This window comes from Phalacrocorax carbo, chromosome Z, assembly GCF_963921805.1.
Source record: "Phalacrocorax carbo chromosome Z, bPhaCar2.1, whole genome shotgun sequence".
NCBI lineage: Eukaryota > Metazoa > Chordata > Aves > Suliformes > Phalacrocoracidae > Phalacrocorax > Phalacrocorax carbo.
The window spans coordinates 13,945,400-13,966,154 of record NC_087548.1 but is presented as its reverse complement, the minus strand read 5'-3'; the positions used below and the strand labels follow the sequence as shown (position 1 = coordinate 13,966,154).

General features: G+C 46.5%; 1 protein-coding gene across 3 annotated transcripts in view; it reads left to right on the top strand.

Moving 5' to 3' along the window:
* The first annotated feature begins 15,140 nt into the window (after window positions 1-15,140).
* The window catches only part of ZFR (zinc finger RNA binding protein), a 45,114-nt gene continuing 39,499 nt past the window's right edge, over window positions 15,141-20,755 (top strand). For all 3 annotated transcript variants that reach the window (XM_064439606.1, XM_064439605.1, XM_064439607.1), the window contains exons 1-2: window positions 15,141-15,260; window positions 15,517-15,601. In XM_064439606.1, coding sequence (XP_064295676.1) covers window positions 15,224-15,260; window positions 15,517-15,601 — 122 coding nt within the window. In that variant the 5' untranslated portion in view covers window positions 15,141-15,223. The remainder of the gene's footprint in view (window positions 15,261-15,516; window positions 15,602-20,755) is intronic.

Below are 20,755 nucleotides of genomic sequence, written 5' to 3'. Positions count from 1 at the left end.
GGGTGAGTCATTTATCCTCCCAAGGGGTATAGTTCACTTTCTGAGCTCTTAAAATAGGTTTTTGTAATTTTTTTTTTTCTCTCATCAGACACTTTCCCTCTGTAGCTGCCTTAAAAGGGCTTAAATTCTTCTAGTTACTGCCTGATTGCCTCATTTCAGATCACGCGTGTCTTTGTTTGAGAATAATGTTGAAGCGTTAGCTTTTTCTTCAAAGAGAAATTTTAGCATTCTGATTTGAACGGGAATGCTGAAAAATACAGGCTCCTACTTCTGATTACATAGAGATTACTAACTGCAAGTGTTGACTCCTGTAGTTACAAATAGCAGAGCTGGTAGGAAACACATTTTGGGCCAAGCAGAATGATGGACAGCTTTTTAAAATTTTAGTATTCAGTACTTAGTAGTTTAAAAGGTGGATGAAGAATTCAGCTGAGTGTCAGGAAAGAAAGAGTAAGGGATACTGCCAGGCAGTGTTTTTGCTTGTATACTGTAACTGATTCCTTTCTTGTGTGCATGTGATATGTAATTTGAGTTTGCATTAGCACTTGCATAATTTTGTATTATGCTTGGGTTCAGGTGATGGGTTTATTATATTACAGTTTGGTATTCTAAACACTGATAACTTCCATTTGTGAGTTAATAAATTATTTTATTAACAATTCTGTTGTTATGGTCACTGTTCAACATCTAAATCCTGTTGTTAAAAGTTAACACTTTTTTGCTCTACTCACTGAAAACCTTGGTGAAAGCATCGGGTCTTTGTCTTCACTGCTTAGAAAAATGTAATTTCACTTTAGGATAAGAAGGTTGAGAAGCTGACGAATGTCTTGTCTCTATAGCTATCTGAAATAATTTCCAACGTGAGAAAAAAGCATTGGACTCCTTATACTGATTTTAAACCTTTTCCTGTCTAGGGCTTTTGCACAGAGAGCAGTAAGTATTAAGTTACCTTTTCAGGAAATAGAAGTGCAGCTTTTTTTAACATGGTCTGTGCTCTACTGTGTAGGAAAGCTTTAATCCTCAGCTGCATCTGCCCTGCCCTCTGGTGGTCACTCAAAGGCCAGCCCAGAGCCTGTTTTCACGTAAACTGGAAGGTAGCCTCTGAGAAATCTCACGTCCATCTGCTCAAAAAAAAAAAAAAAAAAAAAAAAAAATCTATGTTTGCTCACTTCTAGTGGTTCACAGAGGAAGTGCAAAAGATTTAGAGTTTCCCCGTTGTGTTTGAACTACAGTTTTGCAGTCCTGTGGTAGCAGCAGTGACGTGTCCTGGACATTAAAATACTAGGACTTATGACACTGCATGTTATATGGTGCTTTCTTGTTCTCACCATATATTGGAGATCTCCTTTCATATAGGTGAAATGAAGGGCAAAGATTTGTTTTTCTGCATGCTAGCTTGCCTTTTTTGTCTGTGATATTTTTAGATGCATAGAACTTCGCACGAGTAGCTGACTATTTAATCCCAAATTAAAGTTTCGCGTTCCAGTGTATGTTTTCAGTCTGGAAATTAATGGCTATTTTTCTGTAATCTTAACAGGAACAGAGATGGAGAAGGTTCTGAATGTTTCACTAAAGTTTTTCTGCCTTTCTCCGTCACATGATTTGCATTTTATCACCCCATTTGTTTTCCTTCCAGTTAAGGATACAGAAATCAGTAAAGTCAAAATACCCTAAAGGATCTAATCTGAGTTTATTACTTTCATTTTGAAACAAATCTGATACACATGTCTTAGAGAGATGCAGTCTTATTTTATAACCTACTGAGGTTTTTTTAAGTATAGACTTTGAATCTGATCCTGCAAGCTAGTAGTAACATAAATAGATGTTATGTAATGGTTCACAAAGTCACCAGGAAGCATCAGGTTCTTGTTAGGAAACTGCTGAGGGAAAGACTTGTATAATACCACTGGGTTTTTTTTCCAAGAAAATGGGAAACCATCTTGATTTTTATTTTTTTGTCATGCCTAGTAAGTGTGACTTCTCATGAAGTATGTTGTAATCTTTTTAAAGTGATATATACACTGAAGATTCAATATGCAAAATTCACCCGGAAAAGTAATCTGAAACTTCTGCTGAAATCGGCAGCTGAATCAGGCTGCCAAATGGGAGCTTATGCTCAGACATGTGCAGGGCTGAAATCACAAGATATAGGGTGGAATATTTGAATTAGAACTTCTAGAAATCACTTGGATGAAAGAAGTTACAAAATCTAAGACAGAAATCTGCACTGTGAATAAGAAAGCTTTTTTTTTTTCTCTTCAGCTTGTGGAGCCAAAGCTTGAAAAGAGGGTAAATATTCCAAGTTTACCTCATCAGTGAAGAAGGAATAGGGAATTGCAGGCCTACTCACTTTCAAAATATATGTTTAGTGTTACAGCATTAAAAGGTGTGTGAATGTCTGTGTGTTTACATATAGAGTCTTATATTTTAATGAAATGTGTATTGAATACTGTAGCTTTATCAGTATATTGGAAGGTTTATAACTGAAAAAACCTGACAGAAACAAACTTCCATTTCCTTTTATCCAAGTACCATGATCCAGTGGTCCAATTATTAACATTTTTTATTAAAAAATGAGGAGGGGAAAGTATAGATATCTCTCATTTACGTATTATGAGTCCACTGATGTTGTCACGGCAGAAGTCATGCTCTGTAAGTTCTTCTATAGAAGATTTGTGTGGAGGTCTCTCCTGAACTACTCTTGTAGATAACACCAGGATTAGGGCTTTTGTTTTCACAAGCAATAGCAATTAAATGTCTTCACCCAATAGCTGGTTTCTTCATGGAAAAGCACTTTGAGTGTAATGTACCACAGAGGTTGAAAATTCATTCCTTTTCCCATGCAGGTTCATTTTCCTATTGTGCTTGATTAGGATAAGTAAGAACAAGAGGTACAGTACTATTTAGTTCCTAAAATAAATAATAATGACCAACAAATTATGTTCAGGGGATTGGCAAGGATGTCTGGATTCTTAAATAGCTATACATCATATGTAGCTGCAATAATGTAAGCTTTAGATGAGAAACAACTCTCTTCTCATTTGTTTTATGAACAAAAATATCTTTGCTGAAGTCTTACTGCCTAAGATGACCGCAGGTACTGCGGGATAGGAAAACCCATGCCTTTGGGAGTACTGTGAGAGATCCCAGGCAGGCATGTTTTGAGCAGGGGTGGCTTACAGAAAACAAATACTTCTAAAATTATCACTTTTAATTAATGCAAAAGTGCTTTACCAGTCTTGATTATTTTATGAAAAATACACATCATAGCACAAAGTACACAAATGAGATGCAAATGTTTAAGGATCTAAGTTTTACTTTATTTAGAGCTTTGAGAAACATCCTTCACTGCTCAGAGGGCAGGATTGCCTAAAGGTAGAACAGGGTCATGTGAAACAGATGGAACTCAGTCACTTGAACAAGAGGTTACAGCAGACTGTAATGTTCAGCCCAAGGGTCTTTAGGAGCAATCTGATGGAGTGCTAGTGCCTAGATGCTTCAGGTGTGTTGTGGTTTAGCCCCAGTCAGTAACTAAATACCACACAGCCTCTCACTCACTCCCCCACCCCTGTGGGATGGGGGAGAGAATCCCATGTGCCAAGGATGCATGGAGCCTCTGGGCCAGTCACGATGGGGTGCTTTTGCCACTCATTCCCTGTTAGGCTCACTTCGGCCTCCAATGAAGTTAGCTCTTGGGATCCCCCTGTCACTCCAGCAATGCTGATGGGTTCTGCCCCTATATAGTTTGACGGCATTAAGGTGCCCTGTGCGCCGGTGTCCACTAAAGCTTTATACTCCTGTGAGTCGGACGTGCCAGGCCATTGGATCCACACAGTCCAGTAAGCCCAGTTATCCCTTTCCTCCACCTGACTGGAGGCAGGGCCCCTCTAGTCTTGATCGTAGTATTCCTCACTCCTTGTAAATATGAATCACAAATGTCTCTATTAAGATCAGAAATAAAATCAGTGCTTCTGCTCCTCTGGGGAACTGCTTACTGGAAATTGGAGCAGCAGCTTTCCTGGAAGAACCTCCCTGATTGTTCTTCCTTCCGGCTCACATAACTGTGACTCTAGGGTCGAGGTAGGCTTGCCATCCTACCTCATCATGTCCTCTCCGTGGTCACGCAGGTAAAACCATAGGGTGCCTCATGGTGTGTATCCTCTCTCTTAAGCAAAAGGAAACTTATTCCTAACAGCTGAGACACTACTCTGTAGAGGTGGGAGCAGGACAGATCTTCTTTGAGTTGCTGGACCTCTTGGGATAGTTTCTCCACAGCAGAGACGAGCAAGGAAGAATATTTGCTTTGTAATCCCAGAGTCACCTCCACCACCGTTGGTGTCTCGTCCCCTTTCCAGGGCACTACTGCCAATGAGTTTGAATGCGAAGATGGTGCGTTCCGCACCAACTTCTGCCACATGGGTCATGTGCACTCGGCTTCATCTGGATGTTTGGATGACCGTTGATCATCCAGGTCACTATAAATCACCTCAAGCACAGCTAATTCCCTTAGATACTGGATGCCTTTCTCCATGATCAGCCATTTTCTAGGCAGTATACAGTTTCTTCCTTGAAGGGATACCTTTTCTCTCACTCTGGACAGCAGTTGCCTCCAGAGGCTGAGGGCTTGTGGTTTTTTCCCCAATTGCTTTGTCAACGCCCCCTTCCCCAGAAAGGGAGCCCAGTTGTTTGGCTTCTTTTCCCCTCTAATTCCAGGCTACTGGCCCCATTATCCCAGCACTGGAGCAGGCAGGTGACAATGTGCTCACCTGAACGACGGCCGAAATCTTGTCGCATATCTCACAACTCACTCAAGGATAGGTATCAGGTAGTTTCTGATTCTTGCACGAGTTCTTCCTCTTCCTCCTCCTCTCCTCATGATGGCCCTGCTTTTCTATCATCTCTTTCTAAACGAGTTGACTTTCTCTGCCAAGATGTCTTCTTGAGTATAGGCAACTGATACTGGCACAGGTTGATCCTCTGATTCAGCTACAACACTTCTCACAGCGGTTGAAGTAGCTGCAGTATCTGTCGTGGGGGTTTGAGTGGCCACAGTGCTTCTTGCTTTCCTTGTCTTTGTCTTTTTAGGTCCAGAGGCCTTCTCTTCCCCTTGGGGGTACTGAAGAGTGTTTAAACAGGGCTCAGTAGGCATCAGCCAGGCCCCAGCACATTGCAGTGATTTGTAACTCTCTGGAATTGCCTGGGTGACAACATACTTCCTCGAAATATTCTACTATTTTTTCAGGATTCTGCATTCATGCAGGGGTGAAGTCCCAAATGCTGGGGAAGCCCACTGTCTTAGGCATTTGCCCATACTATCCCACATACCCTGCCACGCATAGCTATTGAGCCTTGGGGCAGATCTCTAGATGATATTCTTAAACTGATTATTAACCTTAGACAAAACCAAACCAGTCTGCCAAAGAAATACCAACAGATGTATCTTAACTACCCAAGGATGTTCAAGATACTTAAAAGTTGTAATGAAGCAGGAGACATCATAGAAGATGGTAGATAAGGTGCCATTCTGTATTTCCTTTATTAAAAAAAACCCTCAGGGGAGGCGGTATAATTGCTAATTGTCTCCATGAGGTGGTACCTCAAGTACAGTAACGACTTCCATGCAAGACCCATACAACTGCTCAAGCCCAGTGTTTTAATAACAAATCTCCTAGGCAAAACATCTCTAATCACTGCAGAGCACACAGCAAACTACAAAAACCAGCACCAATCTTTAGCATGTACTTCAAAATCAGCATGGTGTAGATTGGATAAACTAATATTGAGAGCAGATTAATCAATGCTGTGACCAGCAACTGTTATTATCTCAAACCCTTCGAGCCCCACGTTGGGTGCCAAAAAAGACTGTTGTGGTTTAGCCCCAGTCAGCAACTAAATACCACACACATGCTCACTCAATCCCCTCACCTCTGTGGGATGGGGGAGAGAATCAGAAAGGCCAAAGTAAGAAAACTCATGGGTTGAGATAAGAACAGTTTAATAATTAAAATAAAACAGTAATGACAACAATAATAATAATAGTAATACAATGAAAAGAAAATAATGAGACATATATATGAAACCTCAGGAAGAGGGAAAAAACCTAAACAACAAATGATGCAACTACTTACCATCCACCGACCAATGCCGCCAATCCCCGAGCCGCAATCGCTGCCCACTTCCCCAGCCAGCTCCCCCCAGTTAATATGCTGGGCATGTGTCGTGGTTTAGCCGGCAGCTCGGCCCCACACAGCCGCTCGCTCACTGCCCCACCGGTAGATGGGGGAGAGAATCAGAAGGGTAACGCTCGTGGGTTGGGATAGGAACAGTTCAATAATTAGAATTAAAATTAGAATTAAAAGAAACAACAACAGAAATGCAGTGTGAAGGAGAACAACAAGAGTCGCAAAGCCCCGGGGGAGGGGGGAAGGGAGGAGGAAGGGGAACGAACTGCCAAAACAAACCCCAGGCGCCGCAGCCGCTCACCGCCCGCCGACCTGCTGCTGCCCCTCCCCCAGCCGCCACTGCCCCCCCTTAACGTACTGGTCATGGTGTCACGTGGTACGGAATGAACCTGCCATTGGCCAGTCGGGGCCAGCCGCCCCCGCCACGGCCCCGCCCCTCCCAGCCCCCCCCCCCCGCCACGCGGCAGAGCGCGGGAAGCTGGAAAGGCAGCCACCCCCCGCGGTGGGGAGAATTAACCCCTTCTCAGCCAAAACCAGCACATTCTCCACCCCTTATTCCATACCATTTACACCATGCCCAGGTCCCATATGATGCAATACAACCGTACCACCCACCACCACTCCCCTTCCCATCCTTTAACATAACACACAGACATCATTCCCTTAGTCTATAGACCTTCCCTGTAAAATATCCATAAAAATGTCCATTGAGTTCACCCAGTCCATGGCTCTGGGCTCCATCTGCCGTATCAGGCTTTCAGGGTGGGAGAGGTGGTGTGTGTGGCGTTGGGTTGCTGCATCCCGAGTCAGTCATCGTTCCGTCACTGCTGCACTTTGCTTGTTTCACAGTCTATCTTCCATGGGTTGGGAGGCTCGTACTCTGATATCATTGATACAACACAGAGGTGACACACAATATTATGTAGCAGTTTGCATTGTGCCATTCGGTTCATTGGCTGTTTTGGACCAAAGTCAAATCCCCTTGAGGCACACATTGGATTTCTCCATCCTCCCGCATCACCCACCAAGTGCACCCAGGTCCTCGAGCAAAAGCAGTCCCACGAATGGGCTTGCCTTTGCTGGAGGCAGGAAGAACCCAGACTGTTTTGCCCAGCATATGTTTTTCGCGCACTACAGGGACTCTGTCCCCTTCCACAGGATGTAGGATTTCTGACTGGGCAGGGCCAGCTCGCCTGGCAGATCCCCTTGTGTTGACTAACCACGTGGCCTTTGCTAAATGTGTATCCCAGTGCTCGAATGTCCCACCCCCATTGCTCTCAGTGTAGTTTTTAACAGTCCATTGTACCGTTCAATTTTCCCAGAGGCTGGTGCGTGATAGGGGATGTGATACACCCACTCAATGCCGTGCTCTCTGGCCCAGGTGGCTATGAGGCTATTTCGGAAATGAGTCCCATTGTCTGACTCAATTCTCCCTGGGGTGCCATGTCGCCACAGGACTTGTTTTTCGAGACCCAGGATAGTGTTCCGGGCAGTGCCGTGGGGGACAGGGTATGTTTCCAGCCAGCCAGTCATCGTTTCTACCATTGTAAGCACACGGCGCTTGCCTTGACATGTTTGTGGGAGTGCGGTACAGTCAATTTGCCAGGCCTCCCCATATTTGTATTTCAGCCATCATCCCCCATACCACAGAGGCTTTACCCGTTTCGCTTGCTTGATTGCAGCGCACGTTTCACACTCGTGGATAAGCTGTGCAATAACATCCATGGTCAGGTCCACCCCTCGATCACGAGCCCACCTGTATGTTGCATCTCTCCCTTGATGGCCTGAGGTGTCATGGGCCCACTGAGCTAGAAATAGTTCACCCTTATTTTGCCAGTCCAGATCCACCTCAGCCACTTCAATCTTGGCAGCCTGATCCACCTGCTGGTTCTTCCGATGTTCTTCAGTGGCCTGACTCTTGGGGACGTAAGCATCCACATGACGTACCTTTACAACCAGGTTCTCTACCCGGGCAGCAGTATCTTGCCACAATCCAACGGCCCAGATGGGTTTGCCTCTGCGCTGCCAGTTGTTCTGCTTCCACTGCTGTAACCACCCCCACAGGGCATTTGTCACCACCCAGGGGTCAGTATAAAGATAGAGCACTGGCCACTTTTCCCATTCAGCAATGTCTAAGGCCAGCTGGATGGCCTTTACCTCTGCACACTGGCTCGATTCACCTTCTCCTTCTGCTGTTTCTGCTACTTGTCTTGTAGGAGTCCATACAGCAGCCTTCCATCTCCAGTGCTTTCCCACAAGGCGACAGGACCCATCAGTGAACAGGGCATACTGCTTCTCATCTTCTGGCAGTTTGTTATACAGTGGGGCTTCTTCAGCACGTGTCACCTCCTCCTCTGGTGATATTCCAAAATCTTGGCTTTCTGGCCAGTCCATAATCACTTCCAAGATTCCTGGGCGACTGGGGTTTCCTACTCGAGCCTGCTGGGTGATCAGTGCAACCCATTTACTCCATGTAGAACCAGTTGCATGGTGTGTAGAGGGGATGTTTCCTTTGAGCATCCAGCCCAGCACCGGCAGTCGGGGTGCCAGGAGCAACTGTGCCTCAGTACCAACCACTTCTGAAGCAGCTCAAACCCCTTCATATGCTGCCAATATCTCTTTTTCAGCTGGAGCATAGCAGGCTTCGGACCCTCTGTATCCCCAACTCCAAAACCCCAGGGGTCAACCTCAGGTCTCCCCTGGCGCTTTCTGCCGGAGGCTCCAAGTAGGGGCATTCTCCCCGGCTGCAGTGTAGAGCACATCCTTTACATCTTGTCCTGCCCGGACTGGCCCAAGAGCTACTGCATGGTCTATCTCCTGTTTAATCTGTTCAAAGGCCTGTCGTTGCTCAGGGCCCCATTTGAAATCATTCTTTTTCTGGGTCACTTCATAGAGAGAGCTTACAATCAGACTGCAATCTGGAATGTGCATTCTCCAAAACCCCTCAACACCCAAGAAAGCTTCTGTTTCCTTTTTGCTAGTTGGTGGAGACATGGCTGCTATTTTGTTGATCACATCTGTTGGAATCTGACAACATCCATCTTGCCATTTTATTCCTAAGAACTGGATCTCTTTTGCGGTTCTCTACACCTTACTTAGTTTTATGGCAAAACCAGCTTTCAGAAGGATTTGGACTACTTTCTCTCCTTTCTCAGAAACTTCTGCTGCTGTGTTGCCCCACATGATGATGTCATCAATGTATTGAAGGTGTTCTGGAGCTTCTCCCTGTTGCAGTACAGTCTGAATCAGTCCATGGCAAATGGTAGGACTCTGTTTCCACCCCTGGGACAGTCGATTCCAGGTGTACTGGATGCCCCTCCATGTCAAACCAACTGCGGCCTGCACTCTGCTGCCAGAGAGACTGAGAAGAATGCATTAGCGATATCAATGGTGGCATACCACTTGGCTGCCTTGGACTCCAGTTCGTATTGAAGTTCTAGCATGTCTGGCACAGCAGCACTCAACAGTGGAGTGACTTCATTCAGGCCACGATAGTCTACTGTTAGCCTCCACTCTCCGTTAGACTTCCACACTGGCCATATGGGACTGTTAAAGGGTGAGTGGGTCTTGCGGATGACTCCTTGGCTCCTCAGTTGGTGAATGAGTTTATGGATGGGGATCAGAGAGTCTCTGTTGGTGCGATATTGCCGCCGGTGCACTGTTGTGGTGGTGATTGGCACCTGTTGTTCTTTGACCCTCAGCAACCCCACAACAGAAGGGTCCTTCAAGGGGCCAGGCAAGGTAGACAGATGTTTAGTTTCCTCCGTCTCCAAGGCAGCTACACCAAAAGCCCACCTGTACCCTTTTGCGTCCTTGAAATACCCTCTCCTGAGGTAGTCTGTGCCAAGGATGCACGGAGCCTCTGGGCCAGTCACGATGGGGTGCTTTTGCCACTCATTCCCAGTTAGGCTCACTTCAGCCTCCAATACAGTTAGCTCTTGGGATCCCCCTGTCACTCCAGCAATGCTGATGGGTTCTGCCCCTTTATAGTTTGATGGCATTAAGGTGCCCTGTGCGCCGGTGTCCACTAAAGCTTTATACTCCTGTGGGTCGGACATGCCAGGCTGTCCTGGTTTCAGCTGGGATAGAGTTAAATTTCTTTGTAGTAGCTAGTATGAGACTATGTTTTGGATTTGTGCTGGAAACAGTGGTGATAATGCAGAGATGTTTTAGTTGTTGCTAAGTAGTGCTTATACTGGTCAAGGACTTTTTCAGCTCCCCGTGCTCTGCCGGGTGCACAAGGAGCTGGGAGGGGGCACAGCCGGGACAGCTGACCCCAGCTGACCAAAGGGATATTCCATTCCATACGATGTCATGCTCAGTATATAAAGCTGGGGGAAGAGAAGGAAGGGGGGATGTTCGGAGTGATGGCGTTTGTCTTCCCAAGTAACCGTTACACGTGATGGAGCCCTGCTTTAATGGAGATGGCTGAGCACCTGCCTGCCCATGGGAAGGAGTGAATGAATTCCTTGTTTTGCTTTGCTTCCATGCGCAGCTTTTGCTTTACCTGTTAAACCGTCTTTATCTCAAACCATGAGTTGCCTCACTTTTACTCTTCCGATTCTCTCCCCCGTCCCACCAGGGGGGAGTGAGCGAGTGGCTGCGTGGGGCTTGGCTGCTGACTGTGGCTGAACCACAACACAGGCCATCGGATCCACACAGTCCAGTAAGCCCGGTTATCCCTTTCCTCCACCTGTTCGGAGGCAGGGCCCCTCTAGTCTTGATCATGGCAGTCACAACTCACTTCCTGTAAATCTGAATCAAGAGTTAATTAGGCTTAGAAATAATTAAGCTCAGAAATAAAATTAGTGCTTCTACTTTCCTGGAAGTAGCTTTCCTGGAAGAACCTCCCTTAGTGATTGTTCTTCCTTCCGGCTCATGTACCTGTGACTCTAGGGTCGAGGTAGGCTTGCCATCCTACCTCATCATGTCCTCTCCGTGGTCACGCAGGTAAAACCATAGGGTGCCTCATGGTGTGTATCCTCTCTCTTAAGCAAAAGGAAACTTATTCCTAACAGCTGAGACACTACTCTGTAGAGGTGGGAGCAGGACAGATCTTCTTTGAGTTGCTGGACCTCTTGGGATAGTTTCTCCACAGCAGAGATGAGCGAGGAAGAATATTTGCTTTGTAATCCCAGAGTCACCTCCACCACCGTTGGTGTCTCGTCCCCTTTCCAGGGCACTACTGCCAATGAGTTTGAATGCGAAGATGGTGCGTTCCGCACCAACTTCTGCCACATGGGTCATGTGCACTCGGCTTCATCTGGATGTTCAGATGACCATTGGTCATTCAGGTCACCATAAATCACCTCAAACACAGCTAATTCCCTTAGATACTGGATGCCTTTCTCCATAGTTGTCCATTTTCCTGGGCGATACGTAACATCATCTTTAAAGGGATACCTTTCCTTCACTCCGGACAGGGGTCGCCTCCAGAGGCTGAGGGCTTGTGGTTTTTTCCCCAATTGCTTTGTCAACGCCCCCTTCCCCAGAAAGGGAACCCAGTTGTTTGGCTTCTTTTCCCTCTAATTCCAGGCTACTGGCCCCGTTATCCCAGCACTGGAGCAGGCAGGTGACAATGTGCTCACCTGAACAACGGTTCGCATATCTCACAACTCACTCAAGGACAGGGATCGGGTGGTCTCTATTTCATTTATGACTTCTTCCTCCTCTCCCTGTGACGGCCCTGCTTTTTCATCATCCCGTTCTAAAGGAGTTGACACCCGCTTCCAAGGTTTCTTCTTGTGTATGGGGGCAAGTGATACTGGTACAGGTTGATTCTCTGAGCCAGCTCCAGTACTTGTCCTGGGGGTTTGAGTGGCTGCAGTGCCTGTCCTGGGGGTTTGAGTGGCTGCAGTGCCAGTCACTTTGCATTTCAATCCAGAGACCTTCTCTTCCCCCTGGGGGCACTGAATACTGTTGAGCAGGGCTCAGTATGGGTGGGCCAGGCCCCAGCATGTTGCAGTTATCTGTGTCTCTCTGGAGTTCCCAGCGTAACAACACACTTTCTCCAAATATTCCACTAGTTTTTCAGGATTATGCACTTGTTTGGGGGTGAAACTCCAAAACACTGGGGGTGCCCACTGCCCTAGGTATTTGCCCATGCTATCCCACATGCCCTGCCACTCGTAACTATCAAGCCTTGGGGCAGATTTCTGGGTGATATTCTTAAGTTGCTTAGTCAAAACCAAAACAACATGCCCAAAACCTAACAACAAGTGCACCTTAACCACCCAAGGATGTTCAAGATACAAAAAGGTTGTTGTAATAGAGGCAGAGACATCATAGAACAAAGTTGCAAAGGTACTATTCTGTATTTCCTCCATATAAAATCTCTCCGAGGAGGAGGTATAATTGCTAATTGCCTCAATAAGGTGGCATCCAAAGTACAGTAGGTTTCAGCAAAAACCCCAAATACCAGATAAAGCTGAAAACGAGTGTTTGTTTAAAAAATCTTGTAGGCAAAACATTACTAATCACAGCAGAACACAGCAGACTCAACAAACCAACACCAATCTTTAACACCAAATGCAAAAAGGACAACATGTTGCTCTGACCAGGAGCTGTTGTTATCTCCAACCCTTGAGTCCCACGTTGGGCGCCACAAAGACTGTCGCGGTTTAGCCGGCAGCTCAGCCCCACACAGCCGCTCGCTCACTGCCCCACCGGCAGATGGGGGAGAGAATCAGAAGGGTAACGCTCCTGGGTTGGGATAAGAACAGTTCAATAATTAAAATTAAAAGCAACAACAACAGAAATGCAATGTAAAGGAGAACAACGAGAGGCGCAAAGCCCCGGGGGAGGGTGTGGGGGGGGGGGTGGGTGGAGGGGAACAAACCGTGAAAACAAACAACACACCGACCGACCCAACACCACCCCTCCCCCAGCCGCCACTGCCCCCCCTTAACGTACTGGTCACGGTGTCACGTGGTACGGAAGGAACCTGCCATTGGCCAGTCGGGGCCAGCCGCCCCCGCCACGGCCCCGCCCCTCCCAGCCGCCCCCCCCCCCCTCCCGCCACGCGGCAGAGCGCGGGAAGCTGGAAAGGCAGCCGCCCCCCCGCGGTGGGGAGAATTAACCCCTTCTCAGCCAAAACCAGCACAGCATGACATCACATGACATGGAATGCCCCTTTGGCCAGTTTGGATCTACTCTTTTAACTGCTCCCCCTCCCCTCCTGGCTTCTTGTGCATCTGGCTGTGTGAGGGATTTTAGATGATGGTCTGTGTAGGGCCACAATGGAAAAATTACAAGATGAACACATCTGTGAGAACACAACCTTGAAGAAGGGAACAGGGAGGATTGTTATTGAACAATATGTTGTTGCAATCCGGGAGCCGCTTTTAGCTGGCAGAGCATGCAACTAGCAGGCCTTGTTGCTTGCGCTGGCCACGTATGCAGCAACATCTAGTTGGTACTTTTCCACTGAATCTACTGAGGGTATAAAAAAGCACAGCTCAGAGAGGAGAGAGGAGAGAAGACACAGAGCACGCTTTAAGAACCACAGGGGATTCCCTGAAGGTGCTGCACCTACCTCCCTTCCCTCTGATGACCCCACTAATGGTCACCCTCCTGCTCAGCGGTGTCTCAGGAGTAGTTGGGTTGGTAAGACTCTCATAAAGGGAAAACATATGCTAGTAACTGCTTATACAAGGCTATAATAGAGCAATAAATACTGTTGTGCTTTCTAAATATCATGTGTTGGGTGAACTTTGTGCATAGGAATCCTGTGAACCTATTACACTGGCAGTGGATGGGATGCTAAAAAAGTCCTCGACTAGTGTACGCACCACCTAGCAACAACAAAAACATCAGTGTGTTATCAGCATTCTTTTCATACTAAGTCCAAAGCACAGCACTATGCCAGCTGCAGTGAAGAATCCTAGAATTATAGAATTATTAAGGTTGGAAAAGACCTGTAGGATCATCAAGACCAACTGTCAAACCAACGCTACCATGTCTCCTAAACCATGCCCTGAAGTGTCACATCTACATGTTTATTGAACACCTCCAGGGATGGTGACACCACCACCTCTCTGGACAGCCTGTTCCAATGCCTGACCACTCAGGAAAAGGAGCTATTGCAGAATTAATTTGTAGACATGTCAGCTGTGGTGCCTTGGGACAGGTCAGATGACGTGCATGTGGCTTTAGTTGGACAAGAGCAACGTTGCTGTTCATGCGTGCGGTTGTGGCAGTGCAGCTGTGCGCTCAGGTGACTCTGAAACTCGTTTAAAGTTTAGACAAGCCTGAGGTCTTGCAGTCAACTCCACATGCGTGCACTAACAGCAGCTGCCACCTTCTAGCTCTAGGGTCTTGCATAGTGCTAACTGGGAACCTGCTGCGTATGCCAGGCTTCAGCCGACCCTGTGCTTGTGTGGGAAAGCGGGTAAATGCTGACGCGTGCGGTGCACGTGTGGGGACACTATGCGGCAGGGGTGGCGGTGACCCTGCTTCACCTCGACTTTTGCTGCTGGAGCTCCCTGCTGCAGTGCGTGGTGCCTTTGCAGGCAAGAATGAGAAACCGACCCTATCTTTGCGATAGGAGCCCGCGGATACGGGTGTGAGTGCAGGACGGAGGATAACGTGGGGAGGACGGGGAGAGGCGGGCGCTACGTGCAGCGCTTCCCCTCAAAGCGGCCCGCCATCACGCCTGGGCCTCGTTTGGCCCAGTTTGGACTACAGCTCCCAGGAACCTTTGCATATCCCGCGCATGCGCAGATGGGGATCTGTGCCTCAGGCCGGGCGGTGGCGGCGGCACCCAGCGCGCCCGGCTGCGGGCGGGCGTGGGGGGCGGTGCCGCCGGCCTGGACTACAACTTCCAGTGTCCCCCTCGCACATCCCGCGCTTGCGCGCGGCGCCGCCCCGGCCGTACTCCGCCGTTGTCGCCGTCGGTCGGTCGGTCGGTCGGTGGGTCGGTGGGTGGGTGGGTGGGGGGGAAGAAAACGAGTGCGGCGGTGAGGGGGAGGGAGGGAGAGGGAGAGGGAGGGGGGCGTGAGAGTTGAGAGTTCAGCCGCTGCTGTCGCTGCCAGCTTGGACTCATGATTCCCATATGCCCGGTAGTTTCGTTCACCTATGGTAAGTCACGGCGCTCGATCTGTGTGTCTGTGAGCGCGGAGGGGGAGGGGATGCGGCCCGCGCGCGGGGCGGGGGTTGGGGGGGATTCTGAGGCGCCGTGTCTAACCTGGCGCTCGCGCGCTCTGTCTGTCCCTTGTCCGTATGTCCCCTTCTCTTCCTCCCCTCCTCCTCCTTCTCCTCCTCCTCCCGCCCTCCTCCTGCCGGGCCTCCTGTCATGGCCCCGGCCGCCGCCGCTTCTCGGTTATCGTCGCCACAGTGCCCAGCCGGCTGGGAGAAGATGCCAAAATGGCCACCGGCAACTACTTTGGATTCACCCATAGCGGGGCTGCTGCCCAGTACAGGTAACGGCCGCGACCCCTCCCTTCCCCGCCCCGCCCCTCCCTTCCCTCGGTCCGCACCCGCAGGCACCCCGCTCCCCTCCAGCCCCGCGTCCCCGAGTGGGACCTGCCCGGGGCTGCTCTCGGGCCCCCCCGCGCGGGGCCTCCCCCGCACCCTGCTCCGCCGGGGTGGCTCTGCCCGCCTGGGACCCTCCTGCTTGTCTGCCCCGCCCGCGGGTGTGTTTTCATAGCCTCCCAGGGAGGCCCTCCTGGTGTCCCTGGTGGTGTGAGGGTGGGGAGGTGGAGCTGGGCACCGCGGGAGAGGAGGCGAATCGGCGGCAGCATCGGGTCCCAAGGCCCTTAAATTAAAATGGCCACTTGCAGTCAGCACCACTAGCGAGTTACCGTCTGCTGCCCCCGGGCCCTTCTCCTTCTTCAGCTTCAGGGAGGATGGGGCTTGCTCCCCAAGTCTTTGCCCACGCTTATGTCAGTGTCGAGGGACAGAATCCTTTTTAACATAGGTTAGAGCCGAGCCTATGGGAGGCTGGATGCATACGGGAAGAGCTGAAGCACCAGAAAATACAGGGGACTTCATTCCTTTGATGCAATGTTATAATTACTGTCCCTAAGAAAGGATAAAAGATACTTTCAGGGCCAGACACATTTTAAAAATATTTCCTACTTCAATCTCTGAGACCGGGAGCAGATCTGATAGTGAAGCTCAGGGACCTGTCAGTGTACATTTTGCATCTTGTATAGACTCGCTGCCATAAGTCTTTGTATCTTCATAGTTTTTGTGCATCCAAATTGTGTATCAGAATGTTAGAAAGTACTTAGTAGCATCTATTATCTCATGTTTTCTGAAATCAGATTAATTCATTTGGCAAAACCCAAATACAATCAGGAACAGCTTCAAGTTTTGGCTTGTATTGGGGTAGCACCTTAAAGTCCACATTTGAATTCACATTCCTCATTTCATAAAGCTGTAAGACCTTCCTTAACTCCAAAGTCTTGGTTAATGGGAAAAAGAGAAGAATAAAGCAAATATATGAAGGGTTATTAACAAACAAACGCAGTTGTGTGCTATTGTTAACTAGTGGATAAAAATTGCATACCTTACATAGTTTCGGGAATATACAGTTTTATGGAGGTCTTGAAATTACTCCAAACCTATTCTTTCTATCTGTTTTTTCTGGGAAATGGGCATAAAGTACATTAAATTTTATTTACTCCAATGCTTAATAGTTAAAGGAGACAATTGAACTTAGCTCATTTTCTAGTTCTTTTAAGATTAGGTGCTCCCAGTATGTTTATGTTTTACTTGACAATTATAGTGAAATTTTAAATTGAGTTGTCATGGGGTATGAAGGAGTTTCTGAATAGGATTTTCTTTTTTTTTTTTGTAAGTAAACAAATTATCTGTAAGTGAATAATAAACAGTGATCCGTATGTCTGCAGTTTTGCAGTGGAGATGAATTTTTTAAATTTTTATTGTTTTATTGTGGAGCTGAGGTGGTTTCTAGACTTAAAATCCTGAACAAATAATTTGAAATTTCCTTTTGAATTGCAATATACAAACATGTAATTGGAATACTGTTTAAGCTCAGAAATTGTTTTCATAGTTAATTCTATATGTGGTTTTGAGAAAATGGAAAAACGTGATTGAAAGAAGCTTTTTCCTTTGCTATCACAAGTGCAAGATACTACTGCATTTCCTATCCATAAAAGACTCCACATCCTATAAACCGTTTGTATATTTACCACATCTGAAAGTGAAGAGACACAGGAATTAGCGTTAAAGCACTCCTTTCATAAGAATTAATTTAATATTTTGAACAGAAAACAAAGGAGTCACTTAAAATGTCTAAAAGGCAGCTTACCTTCATGAAGCAGACTTACCTGCATGGTTAATAATAGGTGAGCCTCCTAAAACTATAAAAAAATATCTCTAGCCACATGACTAATCCATGGATTTTAAAAAAAGATGCTCAAAAGAGCAAGTTGTTTTAGGAGGTTGAGTCAGACACTTGATAATTGAAGACTTTAGTTCTTTGATATATGCCACATTAAATACTGATATCTGAGGCCGTTAAAAGGACAGATTGGTAGCTGCTAAGGTGTTAGGTCTTGAATTTGGGAAATTCATGAATTGTGTGTGCAGGAGTTGATAACTTATTTTCTGTTGTAACAGTGTAAGTAGTATAGTTCTGTGAATGGACTAGATAAGAAAGGGAATAGATGTCTCTATTAGTTCAGAAATATTAGTTTTCATAAAACACATTTGAAATCTTAACTCGTTCCATATTTAGTCAAAGGCACCAGAAGAGCTATGTGCCCTTTAAACCTGTAAATAAGGCATTAGAGCATTCTTGTTCCTTTCAGTGTTGCCACTGTGTAAAATTTCCTGCTGTCCTGCTCATTTAAAATTCTTTGTGTGCACTACCCAGTAATAATATCATGACTTAATGAGAGAAGCAATAGATTATGCTAATACCAATACAGGAAATTTCTCTGAATATTGCAGTACCTTCAGTTTGTGTTTTCTGCTAGTGGTGGTATTATGGCCTAAGGTTATAAACCTGCATGCAATGCAAACTTCATCTGTTATGTATTTAAGTAACTGTATTAATCAATCTCTTCAGGAGCCTGAAATAAATGTGGAATTTGGTGATGCTAGTCTCTCTTCTTTGTGTATGTGTGCTCTGTAGGTCACCTAAATCACTGTGTATCTATTCAGTTTGAAACAAATAACCTAGTATTGTCTTTTCTTTCATGAATAAAAAAATACTAGGATTCTCGATTCAGTGCTGAAGAGAGGCACAGCTATGCTTTTATTCTAAAATTGTCTGACTGAAATGTCAGGGTGCTAGTGGACAGGTAGGGACAGTGAGAAATATTTGGACAGAGAAGTGTGCAAATGTGGTAGGCTCTTTTAATTAACCATGTTTTAAGACTTAAGTTGCTGTTAAGAATCTTTAAGTGCCTGAGTTTCATCTTGGTGATATTCGTAGTTAGAAGTAATTTGTTAACTTTGAATTGCCTTCAAGTAGCATGAATATTACTAAGGATGGTGAGCCTTCACAGTTAAAAGCTATTTTAGCAGTTCAGGTCCAGAGCAGACCACAGTGCCTGTGAGTTTAGGTTAAGATGCAATCTTTTAGGCAGCCATATGGAAGTCAACTCTTGCAATTATAGTTGGTTTGGAATTCAAGTGCAGTGCATGATGTTACAGGGTATTTGAGGCTGCTGCAGAGCAACGAAGGAAGGTGGAATGCTATGGATGGAGAAGTTGGCTACTGAAAATTGTTTGGGGCAGAGTGGTGTTTTTTTCCACATTTGCTAGTACTTATAATTTACTTTTGTCTTCAGTGCCTGCTCCAGTTACCTCTTCTTCAGCTAGATACTGGTTTCAGAAGTATTCAGTCTTTCAGAGACATTAGGGCTGCAATTCACACAGGCCTACTAGCCCAAGCTTGAAATATAACTAACCGTAATTCAGACTTGTGCTAGTGGACAACAGGACAATATTGAGTAGGATGTAAGGCTGCTTCTAAGTGAAAATGTACCGCTAGACTTATGTTAAGAAAATATTTATTCATCTAGCAGTATTGTGTTATATGCACTCCATTCTAAAATGCATGGGGAATGAAAATAATCAGTTTTATCATAGGATGAAGGTATATATATCTTAGTATAAAAATTCCAAATGCTTGCTTTCTGTGAATTTTATGCCCATGCTATCTTGAGTTGCACCACATCTTGAAGTATGTGCATTTTTAGCAAAAGAGACTTCCCTGAATATGACAGAGCTGCATGGTGCTCACTGTCTTCCATTCAAGCAATGTTAGTCTTAAGTGCTATGCTAAACATGCTGTTCTAGCTTACTTAATGTACACAAGAAGCCTCCAGTAAGCTACTGCTGGTTATAAAGGTAGATCTGTTTTCAAATCAGTGAGGTCCCACTCTCAAAGAAGGTATGCCAACATTAGAAGGCAATAGGGGCTCTGGATTTGTTAACATGGGCTATGTGCCAGTATTGCAGTTGACTAATGATGGGGAGACAGAAGAGGTGGTGGCAATTGGAAAGGAAAGGTGCCTCACTAATCAGAGAAGCCTTTGTCATTATTACAAGGGAAGTCTGCCAAGTAGTTGAAATTTGCAGCAGGCTCATGTCTTTAGGAACCAAGCGCTTGGGGAAGCTTTTCTGTTAATGGTATAGTTACATCCTTTGTAGTTGTAACCTCAAAATGGATTGATGATTGTAGGCTTAACTCTGGGGTGTTATATTATTTGTAAAATTTTGTCTGCTGCTAAAATGCAGCAGCCGTAGGTTGAAGTGTAGTTGCATTATTGGTACTAAAAAGCAAAGTAGTAGCTTAAGGCAGGAAATACAAAATGCATTAAGAATTGAATACAGTTTTTGCCAATTTTAGCACTTTTTTTTCCTGTTTAACTTCTTCCTTAATGAAGTGGGTGATGGGGCAGAATGTACCCTCCACAGGTTTGTGATGACACAAACTAGGAGGAGCAGCTGATACACCAGAGGGCTCTGCTGCCACCCTGGGAGACCTCAGTGGGCTGGAGAAATGGGCTGACAGGAACCTCATGAAGTTCAACAAGGGGAAGTGCAAGGTTCTGTAGCCAGAGAGGAACAACACCTGGCACCAGTACATGCTGGGTGCCACCGAGCTGGGAAAGGAGTCCGGGGTCCTGGTGGACACCAGGCTGAACGGGAGCCAGCCGTGTGCCCTTGCAGCAAAGAAAGCAAATGGTCTCCTGGGCTGCATTAGCCAAAGGATTGCCAGCAGGTCGAGGGAGGCGATCCTTACCCCCTCACTCAGCACTGGTGAAGCCATGCCTGGAGTCGTGTGTCCAGTTTTGGGCTCCCTGGTACAAGACACATGGACCTATTGGAGAGAGTCCAACAAAGGGACACAAAGATGAAGCAGGGACCAAAGCATCTCTCCTGTGAGGAGAGGCTAGAGTGTCCCAGCTCTCTCAGCTGAAGAGAAGGCTGAGGGGGGATCTCCTTAATGTATATAAATAGCTGAAGGAATGGTGCAAAGAGGACAGAGTCAGGCTTTTCTCAGTGGTGCCCAGTGACAGGACCAGAGGCAATGAGCACAAACTGAAATGTCAGAGGCTCCCTCTGAACATCAGGAAACACATTTTTACTGC